At 41.8% G+C, this 24,220-nt stretch overlaps 1 protein-coding gene across 1 annotated transcript in view; it reads left to right on the forward strand.

Moving 5' to 3' along the window:
• The window catches only part of LOC126235083 (juvenile hormone esterase-like), a 173,798-nt gene that overhangs the window by 67,907 nt on the left and 81,671 nt on the right, over nt 1-24,220 (forward strand). The window contains exons 4-5 of the mRNA XM_049943816.1: nt 3,278-3,434; nt 15,799-15,984. Coding sequence (XP_049799773.1) covers nt 3,278-3,434; nt 15,799-15,984 — 343 coding nt within the window. The remainder of the gene's footprint in view (nt 1-3,277; nt 3,435-15,798; nt 15,985-24,220) is intronic.

Genomic DNA, 24,220 nt, shown 5'->3' on the forward strand with positions numbered 1-24,220 from the left:
TAAACGGGGCATAGAATATCGTCGATGTACCGGTGTGCTATAGAGGTGCCGCGGATGACAACCAAAACGTTCCTGCTATGAAATGAAATGGCGCACTGGACAATCACTCCAAGTGGTCAGGCTGTTTAGGGGATGGCCCTGGATAATCACCCAGATTGTTGGACCATATAGGGGGTGACCGTCAGGTTGGTCTCCCGTCGCCCACTGGGGCGTTTCCAGACAAGTCTTCTCTGGTCATCGGGACTCAGTTCAGAGTGACCATTCCAGTCCGGTCAATGAGATTCCAGGTCGATAACGTGTGCGGAGACGTCCCAGCTAGCAGTAGGATACCAACCTGACTGACGCTTGCCACACGGTCCGGCAACCAGGAGTGATGGTCTAGGTTGCCATATCATTTCATAGCAAGACCCTTTTGGTTGTCATCTGCAGTACTCTTACAGCACAGCGGTATGTTGTCGATATCCTGTGCCTCGTTTTATGCCAATGGGATCACCAATCAGTGGCCTCCTAGCTAACATACTCATGAACAACCTGGAGAACATGATCTTCAGATACGTAATAAAACTAAAGAACTACAAAGTTATATACTGGTGCCGTTATGTCGATGATATAATATGCCTAGTTGATGAACCACATACACACATAGAACAGCTACACGATGAAATAAACAACTTACACCCAAAAATTAATTTCACATTAGAAACAGAAACTAACTGTATCACCATACAAAAAACGAACAACACACACAACTTCACAATAATCAGGAAACCGACAACCACAAGCAGCACCATTCGCAACCTATCAAACCACCCAATGACACATAAGCATGCAAACTTCAGATTCATGCTCCACAGATTAAACAGAACACCCATGAACAAACAGAACTACACACAAGAACTAAACACAATAAAACAAATAGCAGTAGAAAATTGTTATACTACCCATATGGTAGACAAGTTAAATAAAGAAATATGCAAACAGTATAAAACTGAACACACCACACAAACACAAACCCTCACCCAGCACAGAACAATACAAAACACAATGACCACACACAAAACACAACAGAACAACAACACTCACACAAAACGAAATGTCACGTACCCACCTACAATAACAAGATTGTTCACAGAATAGGCAACGTATTAAAGAAATAGGGACTCCAAATAGGATACAGGATGGAGAACACAACACAGAAAAAGATCAGAACACAAGAAACACCCATGGATAAATTAAACAGATCAGGAATACACGAACTCACATGCAACACTTCCCAGTCAGTGTACATAGCACAAACAGGCAGAAACTTCAAAACAAGATATTCAGAACATCTCAGAGCTTTAAAAAGCAACAGATTCCATAGCACGTTTGCTGACCACCTTGTAGCCAACAGTCACCACCCAACCACAATAGAAACAGAGTTAAGAATACAAAAATCCAGCCACAACCTATACAGCAAACTGACAATTGAGGGAAACTTCAATATACAGAAGCCAATAGCAGAAGGAAAACAAGTATTGAACGAATACACTACACTCTGCAAAGGCACGCTATTTAACACATTATAGGAACTTTACAAATAAAAACAGCATAAACAGATAAAGTCTACACACACGCACACACACACACACGAAAAAGATACACTAAAATGTGCAAAGACGCACCATTTACACACGAAAGGAATACCATATAAAAGACAACACAAATAGCTAAATACCACACAGAAAACACACACACAAAGATAAAATGCAAACGAAATTCACATTTGGCGCCGAACTCTCTGGTGAACAAATGAACACTGACTTTGCTGGGACACATAACAAACCACAATCACACTGTGTTCTGGTGTAGTGAAAAGTGTTTTACTACGTTATTTGTGGAAAATACTTGTTATAGTTGCGTGTACATCTCAGCATGATGCGGAGAATGGAAGTGCTTGCCACACGAAAACGTAAGTAAGTACGAAAATAGGCGCGAAAACATCGCGAAAAACTAAATTACATTCTAGAAGATAAGTTAACTCCCAGCAAAAAACTTTCTCATCAACATCGTTGCGTTGCAGATGACAAGCTAACTGTAGTAATTAACACAAAAGGGATCCTGAAAATTCATGCACACCAAATGTAAAGGTTTTTATAAGAAAAAAAGATCTGTTGTTTGAACTAAAAATGCACATAATTTTATAATCATTTAACAAAAATATTCATATTGCAGAATAAATAAAAACGAAAACCCACTGATGATGGCACAGTGGTGCCGAAACATGTTTGGGTACTGAGAAAAACGGTGTTTTGCATAACTGGCGGACCTCACATCCAACAATTTTAATTAGAGACAGTGAGTTTCGAACCAGAGAGGATTTTCTGCTGTTAGTGAATGTACGTCTATCTCAATGTGTTTTCGAGTGAATGTTGCAAAGGGAACGGCATGAAATTTAAATTTGGAGTCGGTTCCTTCGAGAAAGATCATTGGTTACAGCACCACATAAAGTTGCGTATCTTCAATGGGCCAAACGATATAGACAGTGGACAGGTCGTTAACTGCAAGCATGTTGTGTAGTCTGAAGAGTCGTGATTTCGTCTCTTTTCAATTGATGCAAGTGTTGAGTGCACTACTGGCCCAATAAGATGTTTAACTCGTAGTGTGTGGAGGGTATAATTTCGGCTGGTGGTGATACTGCGATGTTATGGGGGTGCTCTTTGCAATGTGACTTATTCAGGTCACAATGAATATGAACTAGGTTGATAATTTCATTATCGGCGAGCAGGTGTTACACTTCTGCCTGCATTCTGCCCCCAATCATCATCCGACCTTTATCCTATAGAAAATTCTGGTACTACTTTGAAAATTGGTAGCTCTGGGTATCTAATAATCAACGAGTGACCTCAGATGGCTCTAGCACACTTGAAAATCTTGTGGACCCTCTTCTACTCCAAACTGAGGTCATTTTCAAGTAGCAGCATGACGTCTCTTTGGGGTGACGAAGCCATTGTCTGGCGTGTTTCAGCCGAGCTATTAAATTTTGAGTTTCTAAGAGCCTTTACTAGTCATATTTCTTCTGTTAGTGATTTGTAGAGCGCATTTACAACCTGTTCATTCAACGTATACTGTTTTCTTCAAAGAGAAACCGGACTTTTGCTGGAGATTCTTCAAATGTTTTGGGATGTTACCCAAATACTACCAGAAACTGAACGTAGGAGGGAAGCCATAGTGCATGCAGTATGAAAAAACAGCTTAAGCACTGTGGCGACTCTTTTGAAGTGTTCCTCCCCCACAGATGCCGGAAGACGTGGAGCAGCCGCGGCCGGTCATGGTGTGGCTGCACGGCGGCGCCTTCGCCATCGGTTCCGGCAGCCGCTTTATGTACGGACCCGACTACCTGGCTGCTCGAGGGGTCCTGCTCGTCACGCTCAACTATCGCCTCGGGCCTTTTGGTACGCCGCTACCATCATAATAACTATATAACACGTTTCTGTGGGATGCTCAAAGGAAGTTTAGCATCACTTACTTATCTGATAAAGAATGTAACCTTAGATTCAAGAGGACAGAGTCTGGATAATTTACCCTTGTCATTGTTCTGGTCTTCAGTCTGGAGGCTGGTTTGATGCAGCTCTCCACGCTAACCAATCCTGTGCAAGTCTCTTCATTTCTCAATGCTGCTGCAACCTATATCCATTTCAATCAGCTTACTGTAGTCATGCTTTGATCTTTCTCTACAGTTTTTATCTCACAATTTTCACATCCATTACTAAACTGACAATTTTTAATGCCTCAGGCTGTCTCCTAACAAACGATCCATTCTTTCAGTCAGCCTATCCCATAAATTTCGTTCCTTCTCAATTCGTTTTAGCATTCGATCTAACCACGTAATTTTCGGCATTTTTATGTGGCACCACATTTCAAAAGCTTACATGCTTGTCTTGTCTGATTTGTTTATCTACCATGTTTCACTTCCATTGAAGGCTACACTCCACAGAAAAAACCTTCAGAAAAATATTTCTAACATTTACATTTATGTTCGATGTTGTCAAATTTCTATATTTCAGATATGATTTTCTTTCTATTACCAGTCTGCTTTTTACATCCACTCTGTATCACTCATCACCAGTTATTTTCCTTCCGAAAAAGCAAAACTCATCTGCTACTTTTAGTGGCTCATTTCCTAACCTAATTCTCTCAGCAACAACTGATTTAATTCACCTACATTCGATTACGCTTGTCTTTCTTTCGTTGATGATCACGTTATAACAACCCCTCAAGACATTATCCATTCTATTCAACTGTTCTTCCAAGTCATTTGCTAGCTCTGACGGAATTACGTCATCAACAAACCTCATACTGTTTTACGAAACTAAAACTTCCAATAAAATAACAACAAAAGCACAATTAAAATAAAAGCAGTTTGTTTGAAAGTACGCATTAGGGTGGCTCTTATTTTACAAGTTTGACTTTATTTATGTGTTAATGTCCCCCAACCCCCCACCTCCACCCCGCCCACCAATCTTGTAGTTTGATTCCATTGGACAAAAAATAAGTTGTGTCTGATCTGCGCTCAATACCAACACGCACCTTGCCCCTAACTTTTTCTGTATTAGGTGAAACAATACATCTAATAAAACTGCAATATACTGTGTCTGTAAGGCAAATATGACAGAGAAATCACATATTAATTTAAAATTGATATTCTCTCTTAGTGTAACTTTTTATCACCTGGAAATTTGTGGTGATATTCCTATACAACGTGACGCACATACTGCTTTGTTTTCCTTTTTTTCTAAATTATTTCTTGTAATCCTCAATGAAATTGACTCCTCTGTCACCCAGATCATACACTTTTCAGTTTAATAAACAGGTGCAGAACTTTCCATATCACTGAGAAAGATCTGTCTTAAAGGACTTGCCACCTGTATCAGTGTGGTAAGAAATTCTGATATTATATTAGATTCTATTATTCATGATTTCTGATTGTGATAGAGTCCTAAGTGAATTTTTCCAGTTTTTTCTTCGGTAGGCTTTGCTCATGATTCAGTGAACTGAGGATTTTAGTTTGTGGTTCAGATGACTAATTAATATCAAAGGTAGTAATTTGACAGAACGGAAGGCAGGACCCTGAAATAATTTTTAATTTTTTTGCAAACCGATAAGATATAATGATCAAATACGATCTGTAAAGTTTTGAAAAAATACTGAACTTTAAACACGATGTTCTGGCTTTAGAAGCCGCACAGAAATGTGCTCTGAGATATTAGTGATAAGGAAAATATAAATACACCAATATCAGTTCTCTTATTGTGGTCATAATTCAAATTCATCACGGAACACACATATTTTCAAGCAATAAATAGCTCTCACCACCTATTTTGCACAATGGCTTGACCTCCCAGCATGGGAAGACACTCAACAAGACAGAGCCTGCAGTTAATCCCAGAAATTCTTTATATTTCTCTCTAGGCTGCTATTCGCTCGAAGTAGGATCCCAGACACATTAACTTAATCCAAGTGTTACTTGACATTTCCATGCTGACTTCAAATTTGAATTTTGTCAACATTGATTCCAGAACAGCCGTTTAGATTTTTTTTTCAAGATTCATATTTTCAGGCGTGACACGTAGATCTGAATTATGATAAAAGTAAATGGTAATGTGTTCTTCTTGCTAACTCTGGTGGATAAATAATTGATGAATGGTGACGCCAAGCACTGTTACTTCCACCAAATAATGACTTGTGAGCCCCGAGACCATCATCATTAATTTAAAAAATGAAAATCAAGAAAAACTGTTGCTAGGACCACCTTAATGCTTCTATGGGTTTGAAAAATGTTGGCTACGTTTCCTTCCAGTGGTCAACCAACCAATTTGTCACTTTAACCCTAAATAATTCAGTCACAAGTTCATTATATGCAAGCAGCAAATTGGCAGTAAATTAATGTTCACTTCTCGAAGCATTTTAATGTTTAACAAGCTGAGTTTATTGCAGAAAAGCAAGGTACAATTTCACACAATTCCAATCGTTTGCTATTGAACTGTCTGTGCGAAGGTTTAAATAACTGACCAACATCACGCATTCGCATAAACTGCCGAAACTCCACAAAAAATTAGCTGAAGCTGCTTTATCAGAGGTCTAAAGTGGAAGTACCATGATCATGCACTAACGGAATTCTAAGTGCAGATCACCTTATATTGACTGCAGAAAAGTTTTTAAAGCTTACGCTAATTCGCCTAACCCGAAATATTCAGAGTCCGCAAGTTGAAAATATTTCAGATTATTTACCGACGGTACATCGAAATATTACAAGTCCACAACCAGATAATTAGAAATAATTCTGATACACACACAAGGCGACTTACCGCTGCTTACACACTGTGTCACTTACAGGTCCCAACCCTGACTGCCCGGACGTATGCACTGCGCCAGACCCGTTCGAAAATGGGCGCTGTTATTTATACCCTCGCATTAACGTGAGTCAAAATCACACACTTACGACTTCCGAAAGCGTACTTAAAATATAAATTTAATGTTATATTTACCTATTAGACATGAATTTTGACGCAAATTTCATCAGATTTTGTAATGTTGATAATATTTTTTCTGTATCTTTAATATTTTAATAACAAACAGTGTTTCTGTCCCTGTGGACGCTAATTTGCGTCGTTATGTCATCAACAAAAATAAACAAAATTAATTACAGTCATACATCCCTATTATATCTGTTTACTAACGCTGCCACCATATTCACTATTTGACGTTTCATTTACGAGAAAATTCACTTCTTCATCTGTGGAATATACATTCCTGCCTGTAATTTAAAATACATAATATTCACAAAAAACCTGCCATAATAATTCGATAGTACTCAGTGAGACGTATCCACAGTCACTAAATTTGTATTAATCGCTTATTGCGTTAATGAGTTATCAGTTTTTAAAGATAATTTTAAATCGTAAACATTTAACAATGAGTAACTTGAAAACTAAATCTCGTAGCGAGGGCGCTTTTTCACTCACGCACTCGTCAAAGTTATAAGTTTTAAACCATGTTACTGTCTTCTCTGTCACTGGCTGTATCTAGTTTTCATTTGAGTTTATCTTTTTTATATTTTCTCTATTCAGCCAAATCAGCCATGTTGATGCTCTTTGAAAGCCATCTTAACGGCCTGGTTTTTGCTACTATATGTTAAGGTCGTCCGACCCAGCATGTCCCTCGCAGCTGTCAAAACATGCTCTCTTGGCTGTCGTAACACTTGCCAATTCAGCCGCTAACGTTACAGGAAGACGTGCGTGTACGACCGCGTCTGTTGTTAAAGTTTCTCGTAGCCATTTCCGGGATGTACCGTTTCAGTACCACTGCCCACTACTCCATAAACGTAATGAATGGTATTGCACGTAGCACCAAACACTGTGATGTACGCACAAAATGTTGTGCTCATATCTTCTAATTCAAGAAAAACTTATCCAACTTGGCAGCATCTTCTATCCTAAACATTACCTTTAACATATTCAAATATTTGTATCCCCCTGCATACCAGAATTCAGTAGAAGTCTCTAAATGAAACAAAAAACATACGTCCTAGTAAATGATCTGTCTGGAAAACACAATAAACAAAATGAAAAAAAATTAAAATTAAACTTCTGTGGACACTGTCCCATTATCATAGTTGCTTAAAGCTCTCTGAAAGTTCCTTTTATCTTTTCCTAATAGCTCATCAATTAGACCATTTCTATCGTCTCACCTTTTATATACGCTGATTGAAAAAAATTGGAACACCAAGGTAGAGTAGCGTGACATAAACGGAAGTTAGTACATGTGTTTCTACATCTGAAAGATGATGTCTATCCAAATTTCGCGCCAGTCACGCAAGTGTGGCGCTAGTAGTGTCACTTTGAGGATGCCGCTAATAGTGCCACTATGAGGATGCACTTGGAAATTTGTGGGAAGGTCTTATGGGACCTCACTGCTGAGGTCATCGGTCCCTAAGCCTACACACTATTTAGTCTAACTTAAACTAAATTACGCTAAGGACAACACACACCCATACCCAAGGGAGGACTCGAGCCTCCGACGGGGACAGCCGCACGGTCCGTGACAAGGCGCCCTATACCGCGCGGCTATGAGGATGCAAATGAAATTTGCTTTAAATGCATGCTTTTACGGTCATGAGTCTTAGTTACCTGTGCGATTTGGCGCGGTGAATTGATGGTAGTCAATAATGCCTTTAAGGCGACAAAGACATCACTATTAACACCTCACTGAGTTTGAACGAGGTCGTGTAATAGAGCTACGAACAGCTGGATGTTCCTCCTGCGATACTGCAGAAAAACTTGGCAGGAATGTAGCTATTGTGCATGATTCAAAATGGTTCAAATGGCTGTAAGCACTATGGGACTTAACATCTGAGGTCATCAGTCCCCTAGACTTAGAACTACTTAACTCTAACTAACCTAAGGACATCACAACATCCATGCCCGAGGCAGGATTCGAACCTGCGACCGTAGCAGCTGCGTGGTTCCGGACTGAAGCGCCTAGAACTACTCGGTCACAGCGGTCGGCTGCGCTTGATTGCTGGCAGTTGTGGTCACGATAACGTACGCTCTCAAGATGACTGGGCTCTGGATGGCCACATGACAATACTGTGAGGGAAGACCGTCGTGGTCAGGGTATGGCTCTGTCGCACTGTACTGCATCTGCAGCAGCAATTTGAGCAGTAACTGGCTCTACAGTGACGCAATTAATACTTCAAGGACAGCTCTGTGCCAGACGCCCTGTAGCGTGCATTCCAGTGACCCCAAACCGCCACCTTTTGCGACTTCAGTGGTGTCAAGTGAGAGCTCATTCGAGGGTAGGATGGAGACCTGTTGTGTTTGCTGATGAAATCTGGTTCTCCCTCAGTGCCAGTGATGGCCGTGCATTGGTTAGAAGGAGGCAAGTTGAGGACCTGCAACCAACCAGTCTGCGTGCAAGACACACTAGAACTCATCTAGAGTTGCAGTCTGGGTGTGGTTTTGTATGACAACAGGAGCACTGTTGTGCTTATCCCTCGCACCTTGACTTCAAATTTGTGCGTCAATCGGGTGATTCGACCTGCTGTGCTGCCATTCATGAACGGCAGTCCAGGGGGTGTTTTCATCGCTCGCCCACATAGCGCTGTTATAGCCCAACATGCTCTACAGAGTGTCTACTTGTTGCCTTGGCCTGCTCGATTACCAGATCTCTCTCCAATCGAGCACATATGGGACATCATCGGACGATAACTCCAGCGTCATCCACAAACCGTTCCTTTACTGGTCGACCAAGTGCAACAGGCATGGAACTCCATCCCACAAACTGAGATCTGGCACCTATAAAACACGATGCATGCACGTTTGCATGCTTGCAGGCAACATTCTGGCGGTAACATCGGTTGTTAATGTACAAGCATTTCACGTTTTCAATTGTTTATCTCGCGCTTACATTTACCTGTGATCTTGCATTGTTAATCTTTTGAGTGTATTGCTTGGACAAATGTATTCCCGATATTTCATTACTCTACATTAATTATCATTTGTTGTTGCGATATTTTCCTGTACTTTTGCAGCACAAACGAACACTGATCTTAATACTTCGATGTCTTGCTATGTGCATCCAGTCTCGTAACAAAGATACAGTTTATACCAATGGTGCTGTTTCCAACTCTCCTTAGCCAGTTGACATGCCATCAACGAACAAAAATCTCTCAGTGAGTCATCTGTTATTTACAAGCATCTGAATACCAAGAACCAGACAGATCGAAACCCACCCCCTCTGCTATCCAGATTCGATACAGTCAAAACTACAGTGTCTGCCAGAAAAATGTATACACTCCTTGTCAGGCTCTATCGTGATATCGATATTGTAGTTCGATTTGAGTTACGATAGTGTTGTAGTATGGTCTTTGGCTCAATAGGCGTAAATACTTTCATCTCGGTATTGCGAAAACAAGATGGCTGGAGCACCCTTGACAGTCGAGCAACGAAAATGTATTGTGAAGTGGTTTTTCAAGTTTGATAATGCCGTTGAAGTGCAACGTCAGTGGAGGTGGGAGTTTGAAACAGAAGCGTCAACCCGCCTGACAATTAAATGCATCGTTGATAAGTTTGAACTGCATGGAACGATTTGTCATATTCACAAGGAAAGTCAGGAAGGCAGCATACTATACAAGTCCTGCTTCATCGGCAGTTTGAAACGTTTGTTAATTATTCATAGAAGTCTGCTACGCAATGTACATATGAAGTGGGCGTTAGCAGTACAAGTGTGCGACGAATTCTGAAAGCTGTAAAGTGGAAAGTTTACATTCCACGATTACTGCACGCGATTAACGATGACGATCCTTATTGCCAAAAGCAATTTTGCGAATGGTACCAACAAATGGTAACTGATGACGAACAATTTGTGAGGAAGGTTGTGTGGAGTGACGAAGCATAATTTAAACTTAATGTAAACGTGAATCGGCATAACAGTGTGTACTGGTCACCGCAAAATCCGCATGTTTATGTGGATAAAGTGGTCAATCTACCAGGGGTTCATGTGTGGTGTGCGCTATCATCTTGGGGCTTAGTAGGACCATTTTCTTTAATGCTACTCTCAATGGAGAAGTGTACCTCTAAATGTTATGCACATCGATTTTGCCAGGTATACGTGCGCTTTATGGAGCTGATGAAGAGTCTTCTGCCAATAGGATGGGGCGACACCACACTACCACCTAGTCATACGAGCTTTCTTGGATGACACTTTTATGGGGCATTGGATTGGGCGAAAAGGGCCCATTTAGTTCCCTCCACGGTCGCCAGATCTAACACCTATGGACTTTTGCCTGTGGTGAACTGTGAAAGATAACATTTACCGACGTAAGCCACGCACGCTGGAGGATCTACGCCAGGAGATTACAGCGACATGTGCAGCGATCTCCACTGTAACATTGACTGATGTAGTTGCAGCGACTGATCGTCATTCTGTTATATGTATAGCAGCCAGTGGTGAAGATTTTAAACATTTAAAGTAACCATGTGCTAAACTGTAGGTTGTACAACATGTGTGATCAATTATTAAATGTAAAATAAACACAGGAGTAATACTTTTCGTCCCTTAATGTGTGAATACATTTTTCTGGCGGACTCTATATACCTTAGAGTGAAACCCGACACAAACAGACAAATTGCAGTGTTCGCAAGATATGCTTGCTATGTACAGACTTTTCATTTCTGTAGCAACGACTTTTTCCACTGAAGTCCTGAATAACCCAAGCCATTGCCACTGAACTACATTAAGACAAAGGTTTTCCAAGCAAAATGAACCCAAGATGTGGCGTAAATAATTATCAGAATGCTAAACAGATGAATTGTGTCGTGAACAAGCATCAGCTAGCAAATTAGTCCTTCCTTTAGCGAAAATCCAAAAGAAACTGACTGATGTACCTTAATAGTTTACCAAAGCTTCAGGCCACCAATTAAAACATATTAAAGAAAACTGCACACTACACAGCTAGAACCTAATCAAGCCGACATGAATAAACAACCCCAAAACCAATATAACATCTTATGCAAAAAAAGATAGCTAATACATTTCATGCTACAACTTCATGCCACTTTAATTTCATTTTCTAATAATTAGCTGACTTTTTACCAGTTAATAGCTGGAGCCTCATGCACCAAGAGAAGTTTGGCGTGTGACCAAATTAAAATCAGCACTCTTGCAACAACTGTGTATAATATCAAGACTTTCATATTACAACTCATCCCCTTTGCTTATGCAAAGTATCCGCATTCAGATACCATACGATAATTGCAGCTGTTACAGCTTATTGAACAACACTTTTTTTGCCGCTTGATTTGTAACTCATAGTTTCAGTTCCCACATTCAAACAAGAATACGTATAGTTAACACGTGCAAAATCCTTAATCTAGTAAACCCGTAGTGAATGCACCCCTAAAATATTCATCTCGACAGCAGAATACCCTTCAAAAATTTTAAAATAAACATACGTAACATTCACCCATGACAATAAGAACCCCCACAAAATTCTTAACCAAAACACGAGAAAATTATTCAGTTCATATATATCTTCTCAATTTGTCACCATTGCATTGATTCTAAGCAGCTGCTGCTTGAAATAATATGGCCTCTCACTGCTTCGCCAAAAATGTTATCTCTAAACGCGTCTACATAATAATGTTCAAAAATAAAGCAAACAATAAACTCACCCTTAGCCTGCTATATACACTTATGTAATGGCCTGTTTTAGCTTAATCTATTCCCTCTTGCACTGTCTCCTTTCCACTTATCACTTACTCACATAAGCTGACCACCAAGTTCTTTCCAGTCAAAGTGCCCTTAATCTTAACTTTCTTCCTATCACCTCTACCATTTATTTCAAGTACATCTTCTTAACAGTGTCAATGGCCTTGCCGCAGTGGTAACACTGGTTCCCGTCATATCACCACAATTAAGCGCTGTTGGGTTTGGCTAGCACTTTGATGACTGACCATCCGTGTCCGCTGATTGCTGTTGGCAAGTGGGTTGCACTCAGCCCTTGTGAAGCCATTTGAGGAGCTATTTGATTGTGAAGTAGCGGCTCTGGTCACGAAAGCTGACAACAGCCATCGGCATGCTGACCACACGCCCCTTCATACCCACATCCAATGGCGCCTATTGACTGAGGATGACACGGCGGTCAGTCGGTGCCGTTTGCTCTTCCGATGCCTGTTTCGCCCGAGTTTAGCTCAGATTTTCTCTTTACAGTATATTCTTGGCTCATATTTACTCAGACAGTCTGTGCCCTGTCTCAAATTTTACATCTGAAACAACTTCCTTCTTTACTGGCTTACTGTAATTCCCAATAGAATTTTTTGTTCTTACTCCTGTAACTGAAAATTCAATTGTCACAAACAGAGCTCCCATTATCTACCAAAGCAGTCTCCCATACTTCTACCACTCTAAGATTTATTAGAGGCTGAACTTTTTCAAGTAATCATGTTTCAATTCATTTTCAGTTAGCAGATCCGCCCCTACCTCATGTACACACCATGGTCATACCTGATTTACACTAAATGGTTCTATCTTATGATACCATGCAAAGCTTAAATTAAAAGCGTCTTTAAATTCTGAATTTTCTACACATAATCCCGCTAAGTTTCTGACAACTTTATATATATATATATATATATATATATATATATATATATATATATATATATATATATATTTTCCCCTTCCAAGTTTCTGGTATCAATTGCTAGCGAAATTCTGCAAAGCCTACTGAGTCCTTGACTCAATAATTACAATCATCTTCCCCCCATCCATTCAGTATCTATGTATGTAGTTTGTAGAAATCTGAGTAGGTCGCAAGGTAATAAGTTATTCATTGGATGCAAAATGACTTTATAGATCGAAAATGAAGCGTTTAGGCGTATGCCATGATCAGATAGTCTGTCGAAAATAGAACATTATGTACAACTATACATGAAATGATAATCAAAAATAGTTACAAAATTAATATGCATTACTCTTCCAAACGTTTAGACATAAGGCATTTACCCTGGCACTAAAGGTAATCTTTGGACCTGATAATTACATGATATTAATGTAGCCAACATGAACAGATTGAACAAGAATGCTGAGCTGAGTACAAAGTAAATAAATTTTGACACCAGATGGTGTTATGTGCGTGGCTATGAGATATTAAAGTAATCTCAAACTTTGTGCAGACTTTATTATGAATAACAATAATTCAGCGCAATATTTCAAATTTGTAATACAAAGAGACAACAATATTCAGAACAAAAGACTTTTTGAAAAAAACTACAGGCTGCCTACAAGGTACCATATTGTTTCCCAAACTAAGGATGTAGAATATGTTTAGTACATGCAGTTGCATTCTTCTATAGTGTTTCAGTTTTTATATATGTAGCGCAATCCACGTGTAAAATACAAAAGTTCGAACAACAAATAAGAACAAAAACATAATTTTCTTGACCAAGCACTCTCGGTAGTGCACTTACTTTAGTGTGACGTTGGGTTCTCTCACCCCATACATAAGATCAGTGATCTTGTAGTTTAGGTCACATGTATTACATCCAACATTTTAATGATTATGTTTTTATTCTTTTTGCTGTTAGTGCTTCTGTATTTTATACATGGTATGTGCTATATACAAAAATTGTAACACAACAGAGCAATGCGACTGCATGTATAAAACATATTCTACTTCTTTATTATGGAAATAGTAATGCATCTTGTAAGCAGCCTGCAATTTTTTCATAGATCTTTTGCTCTGAATATTGTTGTCTCTTTCTATTATGAATTTGAAATATTATACCGCACTATTGTTACTCATAATAAAATCTTCACCAAGCTTGATGACACTGTAATATTCCGTAGCCATTCATGTAATGCCATGTGATGTTGAAATTTATTTACTTTGTACACAGCTCAGGATTCTTGTTCAGTCTGTTCATGTTGGCTATGTTAATTTCATGTAACGATCGGGTCCTCTTGCTTCCTTTAGTGCCAGGGTATGTGCCTTATGTGTACAGGTTTAGCAGAATTATGTTTATTGTTTTTTTTGTAGTTATTTTTTAAATTTAATTTAATTTTTTTATTATTACATGTGTAGCAGTATGTAATGTTCTATTTTTGACGGATTTTCTGATGGTGGCATACCCCGAAATGAATAATTTTCGATTATTGCTAAAGTTATTCTGTATCCAGTGAGTGACGTATTACCTTGCGACCTTCCGAGCTTTCTAGAATCTACAAGTATGGTTTACCACGGTCGCTTTGTCATTATCTAATTCAATCTCATCCATACCCAAATACTGTTCATCATTATAAAACAATAAATTTTTGATTTCATCATCATCTTCATCATTTCCACTAATGGACTATTATCCACACTACTATCATTCCCCAAATTATGTTTCCCCATCATAAATACATATTCGGCCACTAATAATTCAAAATCTTTATCACAATTAGATATCTGTTTGGAAACATTTTTGTTCTCAAGATTCTCCACACTTCACTCCCTGCTTTTCCCAGAAAAACCATGCTTACTAAGCTCCCAATAAGTGCCCGCTTCTGACACCACTTTGTCCCGGCTATCCATTCACTAGAATCAAATCTGTCTCCCTAACTTTAAGGAAATGTGCGTTTCCCACTTCTTAATTCATACAATTTGCAACAGAATTTGCATCATTAGGAATTAAACTATCTCTCACAGCTTCAAACAAAAAAGCATGATTATCTGCAGCTATCTTCTGCGTATTACAAAAAATAAAAAATAAAAACAACAAAATCACATGATTCAGCAAAACTTGCCTGGTCAGAATTAAATTCACACGTATCACTGGAGCATTTACACCCTTGCACACCCTCATTCACACAAACACTAGGTTCAGGCACTATTGCCTCTACACATTTACCATTGACTTCTACTGAAGTAGATGCCATTCACCTAAATCAGTATTATTTCTGTTGCAAACTGCTCCCTCGTTTTCAACGCCTCAATACGCATTTACTTGCTAAGGTTCCACAGTTGATCTTAATTCATTTTTAATATAGATGCCGCGAACCAACACTGTTTTCTTTTACGTTCATAAAGCTATCATCCCCTTCATTAAATCGATCCCCAAAATTAGTTGCAGGCCTTGCGTTCTAAGTTCTTTGCAAAAATTTCTCCAATAAGCACTTCTTTCATTATTCTCTTCAAACCAGCTTTCCAAATAAGTTATCGTTTCAGGGAACTGCCTCGATCCACAGTACCCCCTCTTCCCTTACTTCTTTGCGCAGGCTTCCTGAGCACGGCCGACGCTGAAGTTCCGGGCAACATGGGCCTCAAGGACCAGGCGCTGGCGCTTCGCTGGGTGCGCGACAACATCGCCGCGTTCGGCGGGGACCCACACAACGTCACCGTCTTCGGCGAGAGCGCCGGCGCTGCCTCCGTGCACCTCCACATGTTGTCACCCGCTAGCACAGGTAGGTCAGCCACAGCTACATTCTGTGTAACGAGACTGTGCAAAGACTGGAATGGCAGTGCATCTACTTGTCCTGTTCACAGACAACGTCCACTTCATGCATTACATATCTCAGTGCTACTATAAGACGGGATTATGAAAATAAAACTTACCCAAAAAGTGTCTTACGCATTTCGTGACAACGCAGTTGAACAGGGAAGAAATCACTACAGAAAAAAAATTAAACAAACCTAACCTAAACGAGTACTAACACGAGATACGGTTACTCAAGGGACAGATAGCGTACAGAAGTGTACAATAAGATTGCATTGGTGGTTGGTTGTAGAACTGTCGTGCCGGAACATTATCAAAAACAACCTGCATTTTCACCCTTACATATCCTATGTTATGCTTCAGTTAAAGCTTCCAGATCAATAAGCATTTGTTCAGTTCCGCCGTGATTTCTGCATGAAATAGTATCTACATTGACATGTAGATTTATACCCTGCAAACGACCTTAAGATGTGTGACGAAGGGTACTTTGTGTAGCCACTGTCACATGTACCTTTCGTGTTTTAACTGCGAATGACGCGCGGGAAGACCGCTTTTAGGTAAGCCTCCGTGTAAACTCAAATCACTCTCATCTTACCCTCATAGTCTTCCCACAGGATAAACGTAGGAGCAATCAATGTACTGACTTGCGCTTCTAGAAACGAACGATCTCGAAATTTTAACGATAAAGAAAAAAATCTTTATTCTTGATCTTTATGTATTATACGTAACTACCCACCACCTCGCATGATTAGTGGGTCCTTGAATGTTACAATATTATTTTTAGCAGCTGATTTACAGTGTTTAGAAGTGAGCTTACAGTACAGTACAGTACAGTACAGTGTATTACAATGGGCAGTTTATTTACTGTTGTTGATAATCTACTTATTCTGATGCCTACTTAATGGCTAACCTCTACTGCTTGCAGCGTCACAGGTGTGTCAGTGAAGTGTATAAACCTACTGCACGGCCTTGCCCACCGAGCTAATCCCGATGAGCGTGACCCTGACACTAGGCAGGCCGAGAATGACTTAGTCGCTGCAGGTTCCTACTTTTGTTTCCTAGTTCTATGTCCTACTAACTAGATTCTATCCTATATCAAGTCCGGTGCATGTCTCAGTTCGGTATTGTTGTACCCCACTCCCCCCCTCCCGCTAGTCCTGCACGTGGCGGATTCCAACTGTGATATTAGTCGACCTATCCATGCATGCACAGGCGGTACATGATCGGGGTACTGGGACACATTTGTTTAGTTGTTACTGTTCACGAATCGTCCCTCAGAAATTCTAATAGAACTTTCCGTGATACCTCGTTAGCTAGATTGTTTAAAGTACGAAATGTATCCACACGCCTCAATAGGAAGTACGTGCCATTATTTGGTAGTTGTCATAATGCGGCTGCTACATCACTGAAAAGGGGACACTCGTAAACCACATGGTCGGGAGTACCCTCCGATGCACCACAGTCACACGCAGGCGTAGCCCTCTTCCCAAACCGACATAGATATGTCGGATAGGGCCCATGACCAGTCAGAAAATGAAACAGTCCCCGAGTTGCCTCAAAGTATTTCATGCCCAACCTTTCTTTCACGCCTGGTAAAAGTTGAAATGTTCTTCGGTCAGTATATCAGCTTCCCACGATTCCTGCCATCGCTCCTCGCCTCTTCTCATAATCGCGCTCTTATCCCCAACCCGAAAACCCAGAATGTCCCCTGTTTTCTCGATGTTCCCTTTCTTGGCCCAAAACCATGCTGCTTGCTCTCTAATTTTGACTGGAGATGTCCTGTAGGCCCCCACTGACCTTAATATCATGTTTCTCAGTACCCTTCTCACTGTCATGGCGGGCACCACCCTCGTGAGCCTGTACGCCCAGGACGGCCGGAGTGGCCGAGCGGTTCTAGGCGCTTCAGTCTGGAACCGCGTGACCGCTACGGTCGCAGGTTCGAATCCTGCCTCGGGCATGGATGTGTGTGATGTCCTTAGGTTAGTTAGGTTTAAGTAGTTCTAAGTTCTAGGGGACTGATGACCACAGATGTTAAGTCCCATAGTGCTCAGAGCCATTTGAACCATTTTTGAGACTGTGCGCCCAGACTCTCGAGCCGTAACCCACTATTGATTTTAATATGCTATCATGATATAGTTCTATCAGATGAGGGGGAAGATGGAAACTTTTATGTTCAATGGAGATAAGGTTCTTGTGTACTTGTAGGGCTCTTTGTGTTACTGTTTCGATGTGCTTTCCAAAGTTCAAATGGCTCTGAGCACTATGCGACTTAACTTCTGAGGTCATCAGTCGCCTAGAACTCAGAACTAATTAAACCTAACTAACCTAAGGACATCACACACATCCATGCCCGAGGCAGGATTCGAACCTGCGACCGTAGCGGTCACGCGGTTCCAGACTGAAGCGCCTTTAACCGCACGGCCACACCGGCCGGCCTTTCCAAAGTTCCGCCTTTCATCAATGATGACTCCATTAGTAGTTTCGTAACATTTCTGTGCTAACTGTGCGAAACAGCGACAAAAAGTGCTGCTTTTCTCTCCATCTACAAACGCTATTTGATAACGGTCGCGGACTGACGAGCAAAACTCAAGTACCGGCGAACGAGCTAGCTCTTTCGTGCGTGGGCTACACAAAAGGCCTAGTTTAAGGCCCAGGCGACACAAGCGGCCGCTTGGGGCGTACATGTCCAAAATTCACATACAAGGTGTATCGCAGTTAATGGCGAAAACGGACACGGGTGAAAGTATCCGATAACAGAAGCAAAAACGTTCCAGTAAACACGGCTCCGCACGTTAACCACTCGAGAAGTAATTGTGATTGTACCTACCAGGTTAGCCGAGAGCGCTAATGCGCTGCTTCCTGGACTTAGGTAGGCGCACCGGCCACGGATCGAATCCGCCCGGCGGGTTACCGTCGTCGGTCGGTGTGCTGGCCAGCCTGGATGTTGTTTTTAGGCGGTTTTCCACATCCCGCTACGTGAATACCAGGCTGGTCCCCACGTTCCGCCTCAGTTACACGACTCGCAGACATCTGAACACGCTAGCACTATTCCATTCATTACACTCGACGCAGACAGCATTGGTACACTAATTCCGTCCCAGGGGCTACGGGTGGCGCCATGAAGGGCATCCGGCTACCCCTTTCCCTAACCTTGCCAAATACGTTCCTAACAATGCCGACCCTGCGTCATCGTGGGACATAGCACCAGTGAAAGACAGAAAGTAATTGCGAATGTGTTGAGTGTGTGACTCCAAGCTGTCACTGAATTCAATAACAAATACTGCCCTAGTTGATGTAAATGTACACTCCTGGAAATGGAAAAAAGAACACATTGACACCGGTGTGTCAGGCCCACCATACTTGCTCCGGACACTGCGAGAGGGCTGTACAAGCAATGATCACACGCACGGCACAGCGGACACACCAGGAACCGCGGTGTTGGCCGTCGAATGGCGCTAGCTGCGCAGCATTTGTGCACCGCCGCCGTCAGTGTCAGCCAGTTTGCCGTGGCATACGGAGCTCCATCGCAGTCTTTAACACTGGTAGCATGCCGCGACAGCGTGGACGTGAACCGTATGTGCAGTTGACGGACTTTGAGCGAGGGCGTATAGTGGGCATGCGGGAGGCCGGGTGGACGTACCGCCGAATTGCTCAACACGTGGGGCGTGAGGTCTCCACAGTACATCGATGTTGTCGCCAGTGGTCGGCGGAAGGTGCACGTGCCCGTCGACCTGGGACCGGACCGCAGCGACGCACGGATGCACGCCAAGACCGTAGGATCCTACGCAGTGCCGTAGGGGACCGCACCGCCACTTCCCAGCAAAGTAGGGACACTGTTGCTCCTGGGGTATCGGCGAGGACCATTCGCAACCGTCTCCATGAAGCTGGGCTACGGTCCCGCACACCGTTAGGCCGTCTTCCGCTCACGCCCCAACATCGTGCAGCCCGCCTCCAGTGGTGTCGCGACAGGCGTGAATGGAGGGACGAATGGAGACGTGTCATCTTCAGCGATGAGAGTCGCTTCTGCCTTGGTGCCAATGATGGTCGTATGCGTGTTTGGCGCCGTGCAGGTGAGCGCCACAATCAGGACTGCATACGACCGAGGCACACAGGGCCAACACCCGGCATCATAGTGTGGGGAGCGATCTCCTACACTGGCCGTACACCACTGGTGATCGTTGAGGGGACACTGAATAGTGCACGGTACATCCAAACCGTCATCGAACCCATCGTTCTACCATTCCTAGACCGGCAAGGGAACTTGCTGTTCCAACAGGACAATGCACGTCCGCATGTATCCCGTGCCACCCAACGTGCTCTAGAAGGTGTAAGTCAACTACCCTGGCCAGCAAGATCTCTGGATCTGTCCCCCATTGAGCATGTTTGGGACTGGATGAAGCGTCGTCTCACGCGGTCTGCACGTCCAGCACGAACGCTGGTCCAACTGAGGCGCCAGGTGGAAATGGCATGGCAAGCCGTTCCACAGGACTACATCCAGCATCTCTACGATCGTCTCCATGGGAGAATAGCAGCCTGCATTGCTGCGAAAGGTGGATATACACTGTACTAGTGCCAACATTGTGCATGCTCTGTTGCCTGTGTCTATGTGCCTGTGGTTCTGTCAGTGTGATCATGTGATGTATCTGACCCCAGGAATGTGTCAATAAAGTTTCCCCTTCCTGGGACAATGAATTCACGGTGTTCTTATTTCAATTTCCAGGAGTGTATTTCAGATGTAAACTATTCGATTAAGTCCCCATATATTTGGGATAAAATTTCATCCTAGGCCTACCTTAACAAGAAGTGCAATACTCCTCTAGCATGTGACGGGTTACAGTTTAATATGTACTTATATCTGTGAACGGAGGTTTCCCACGTGTCGTCCTCAAATTTAGATGAAATACTGCTGGTCTCTCCTCTGCAGTGAGTTACGAAATCTTTCGAACACCCCCAGATCTTCTCGTAAATCTTGACAATTCTGAACAGTTTATTGTCCCAGTTCTTCAACCGTATCAGTAGGTGAGCTATACACTTAACTTTTCAGATGACTGAAAGTTTACTACCAAAGCATATTTTTATGATTATTCTGGTGAATGTCTTTATTATAAAAAGTTATTGTTAATGCAACAGACGCATAGAAATGTGTAAAGCTCTATCTCTGACAATATTATGGTTATCTATAATTTTTCCCTGAAAATTGCTAGACTATCTAGTGAAACTTTATTATCATTATCATAAAATCTGATATGTAGCCGTACAACTTGTATTATGAAAACCCTTATTGCAGTATGTCAGTATTCAAACATTTTCTGGAACTTCCTACTATCGGACATGTCAGTATTCTGATAGAGAACAAAAAAACCGAAATTAATCACTGTTCTTATAAATCATGAAAAATCAATTCTCTTGTATCTAAGATTCTTAAAATGTTCTCTAACATCTCCTAACAATTATACTGTAATATTCCTTCACGCAACAAACAACTTATCTCGTCTTGCCGCTGCAATATGCTAAAATAATTCAAATGAAATACTGCGATCGATGCAAATTCCAATGCATAGTCACAACTACTCATGCAACTTCTCCTAGTTTTTTTTATAGAAATTAAATATTCAGGAGAGGTTTAGTCAACAAGCCTAAAGTGGTGGAAAAAAGTGAAAGGAATTAATAAAAAATTTTAATTTACTATATTTTGGAATTGACGATTTACACACTGACAAATTCTACTCAGACCTTTCTTTTCCTTGTACAGTTTGATTAGCAAAACCTTTCATTATACCACGATGTTCTTAATCAATAATCATGTATCTGCTCACAACAAAGATACGAATATTACTTTCAATGTACGCATATACAAGTCTGACAAAATTGCCCCAGGGCGCAAGTAAGCAACAACTACGCGCAACAAAAAGCCAAATCACCAAAAATCCTCGATTAATAGAAAAATCTCCTTTGGCGCCACTCTCACGGTCAGAGCGGGCTGCGAACTGTCAGCTTATCTCCACGCTAGGCTGCGTCCAACTATCCTCAACAACTGCTCGCTCGCTACCACTCGTAATAATATCTAAGACTCAGAGTTTGTGTATGCATGCAGCAGCAGAACCAACATCCAACTTTCCAAAAAAGGATATGACAGTCCGACTTTGATGACTCCAGACTGAAAAATCCAAAGGAATGACGTCAGGTGGCCGTGGAGACCGAGGTACAGCCCGTGCGCGGCCCATCCATGTTGGACAGTATTGGCGCGTTAGATGCCGTCTTGTATCAGCAACAAAATGCGCCATTGCTCCATCACACCTGCACCACATTCCCCAAAGTTCCGCAACGAAATTTGAACCCAATTGAAAGGGCACTTAATCGAAAAGTTAACCTTTCAAACACGGCTTTACTATGCACTGTATCCAATGTGGCTGATTTAAATTGGCCATTTGTGTGGATATAGTATCAAAGCAATCTCTTTCGCGTGAATAAAGAGCTAATTGTGTTTCACAAGAACAATATTTTCTGAGTCCTTGATAACTATTTGTGAAGAGATCGTTTTCTTCGAGGTAATTCATAATGTTCAAACGCAGTACATGCACTAAAATACGACTGCAAATCTACGTCAGTAATTTAGGTCTGTAATTCAGCGGATTACTCGTATTTCCTTTCTTGAGTATTGATGTGATCTGCGCAACTTTCTAATCTTTAGGTATGTCTCTTTCGACGAACGAGTGTGCTATATCACTGCCAAATATTGAGCTATTGTATTAGCATACTCTAAAACGAACTTAACTGGTATAGCCGGGGCTACAGCAGGAATGCCAATTTTTTTCCTGAAAGCAAGTTGGTTTTATTCAGGATTACAATACATTATATTATTCCCCTACTCTTTTGGCTACAAAACCCTGTTTTTCAACATAATCACCGTCCAATGCGATGGCCTTACGCCTGCGCACTGGTAAGGCCTGCGTGCCCGCATGGTAACACTACTGGTCGACCTTGCTGCATCAATAACCTCCCCATCATTCAAGCACTGCTTCCCATGGAGTGCATCCTCCATTGGGTCAAACAGATGGAAGTCGGAAGGTGCGAGACCCGCGCTGTAGGGTCGAGAGAGGCCAAGTGGTGTCATGGAGAAGTTCGTTTGCATCTTCGTGGCGACGAACACGCTGAAGTCGTTTCTTCAATTTCCTGAGGGCAGCAAAATACACTTCAGCGTTGATGGTAGCAGCTTGAGGGAGGATACCAAAGACATAACCCCTTCAGTGTTCCAGAAGCTCGTTGCCACGACTTTATAACGGCTGAGCGTGCGGCTTTGAACTTTTTTTTTTTTTTTTTTCGGAGGAGAGGTGATGTCTCGCCGCTCCATTGATTGCCTTTTTGTTTCCAGTTTCTAAGCGACGAACCAATTTTCCACCGCCTGTAACGATGTTCGACAAAATATTGTCACGATTAGCCTCTGCTTGGAACGCACCTCCATTACAGACGCCATTTTGATGGCTATATACAGCGTCGCCACCAACTGAAACTTCAACGAAACCGCAGAGGCTGGAGCAGGGATATTCCATGATGTCCAACAAATCTCGGAATTTTTAAACCGAAATTGGCCAAGAAAAAAAAGTGTTGCGTTACTTACAATATGCCCCACGTACAATCTGGACCGGTTTTATTAAGTGATATAAGCTACTTCAGTACACCGTGGTACATACTTCTACGTTACTCATATTGGCAGCCGTCTTGATTGTGGAACTTTTGCTTCGTCTTCCTTGGTGAAGACATTTCGGATAACCGTGCACAGTAGCTCAACTTTATTGACAATGTCATCAGTAACATTAGCATTAGCATTTGGTGGTCAGGGTAGGCAGCAATCTGCAATCTTTGCTGATGACGCTGTGGTGTACGGTAAAATGTCGAAGTTGAGTGACTGTAGAGAGATACAAGACGACTTAGACAAAATTTCTAGTTGGTGGGATGAATGACAGATAGCTCTAAGTGTGGGGTAATGTAAGTTAATGCGGATGAGTGGGAAGAACAAACCCGTAATGTTAGGATACAGTATTACTAGTGTCCTGTTTGACACAGTCAAGTCATTTAAATATCGTGGCGTAACGTTGCAAGGCGATATCAAATGGAACGAGCATGTGAGAACTGCGGCCGGCCGGTGTGGCCGAGCGGTTCTAGGCACTTCAGTCTGGAACCGCGCGACCGCTACGGTCGCAGGT

Source organism: Schistocerca nitens, chromosome 2 (genome assembly GCF_023898315.1).
Source record: "Schistocerca nitens isolate TAMUIC-IGC-003100 chromosome 2, iqSchNite1.1, whole genome shotgun sequence".
In the NCBI taxonomy this organism is placed as follows: domain Eukaryota; kingdom Metazoa; phylum Arthropoda; class Insecta; order Orthoptera; family Acrididae; genus Schistocerca; species Schistocerca nitens.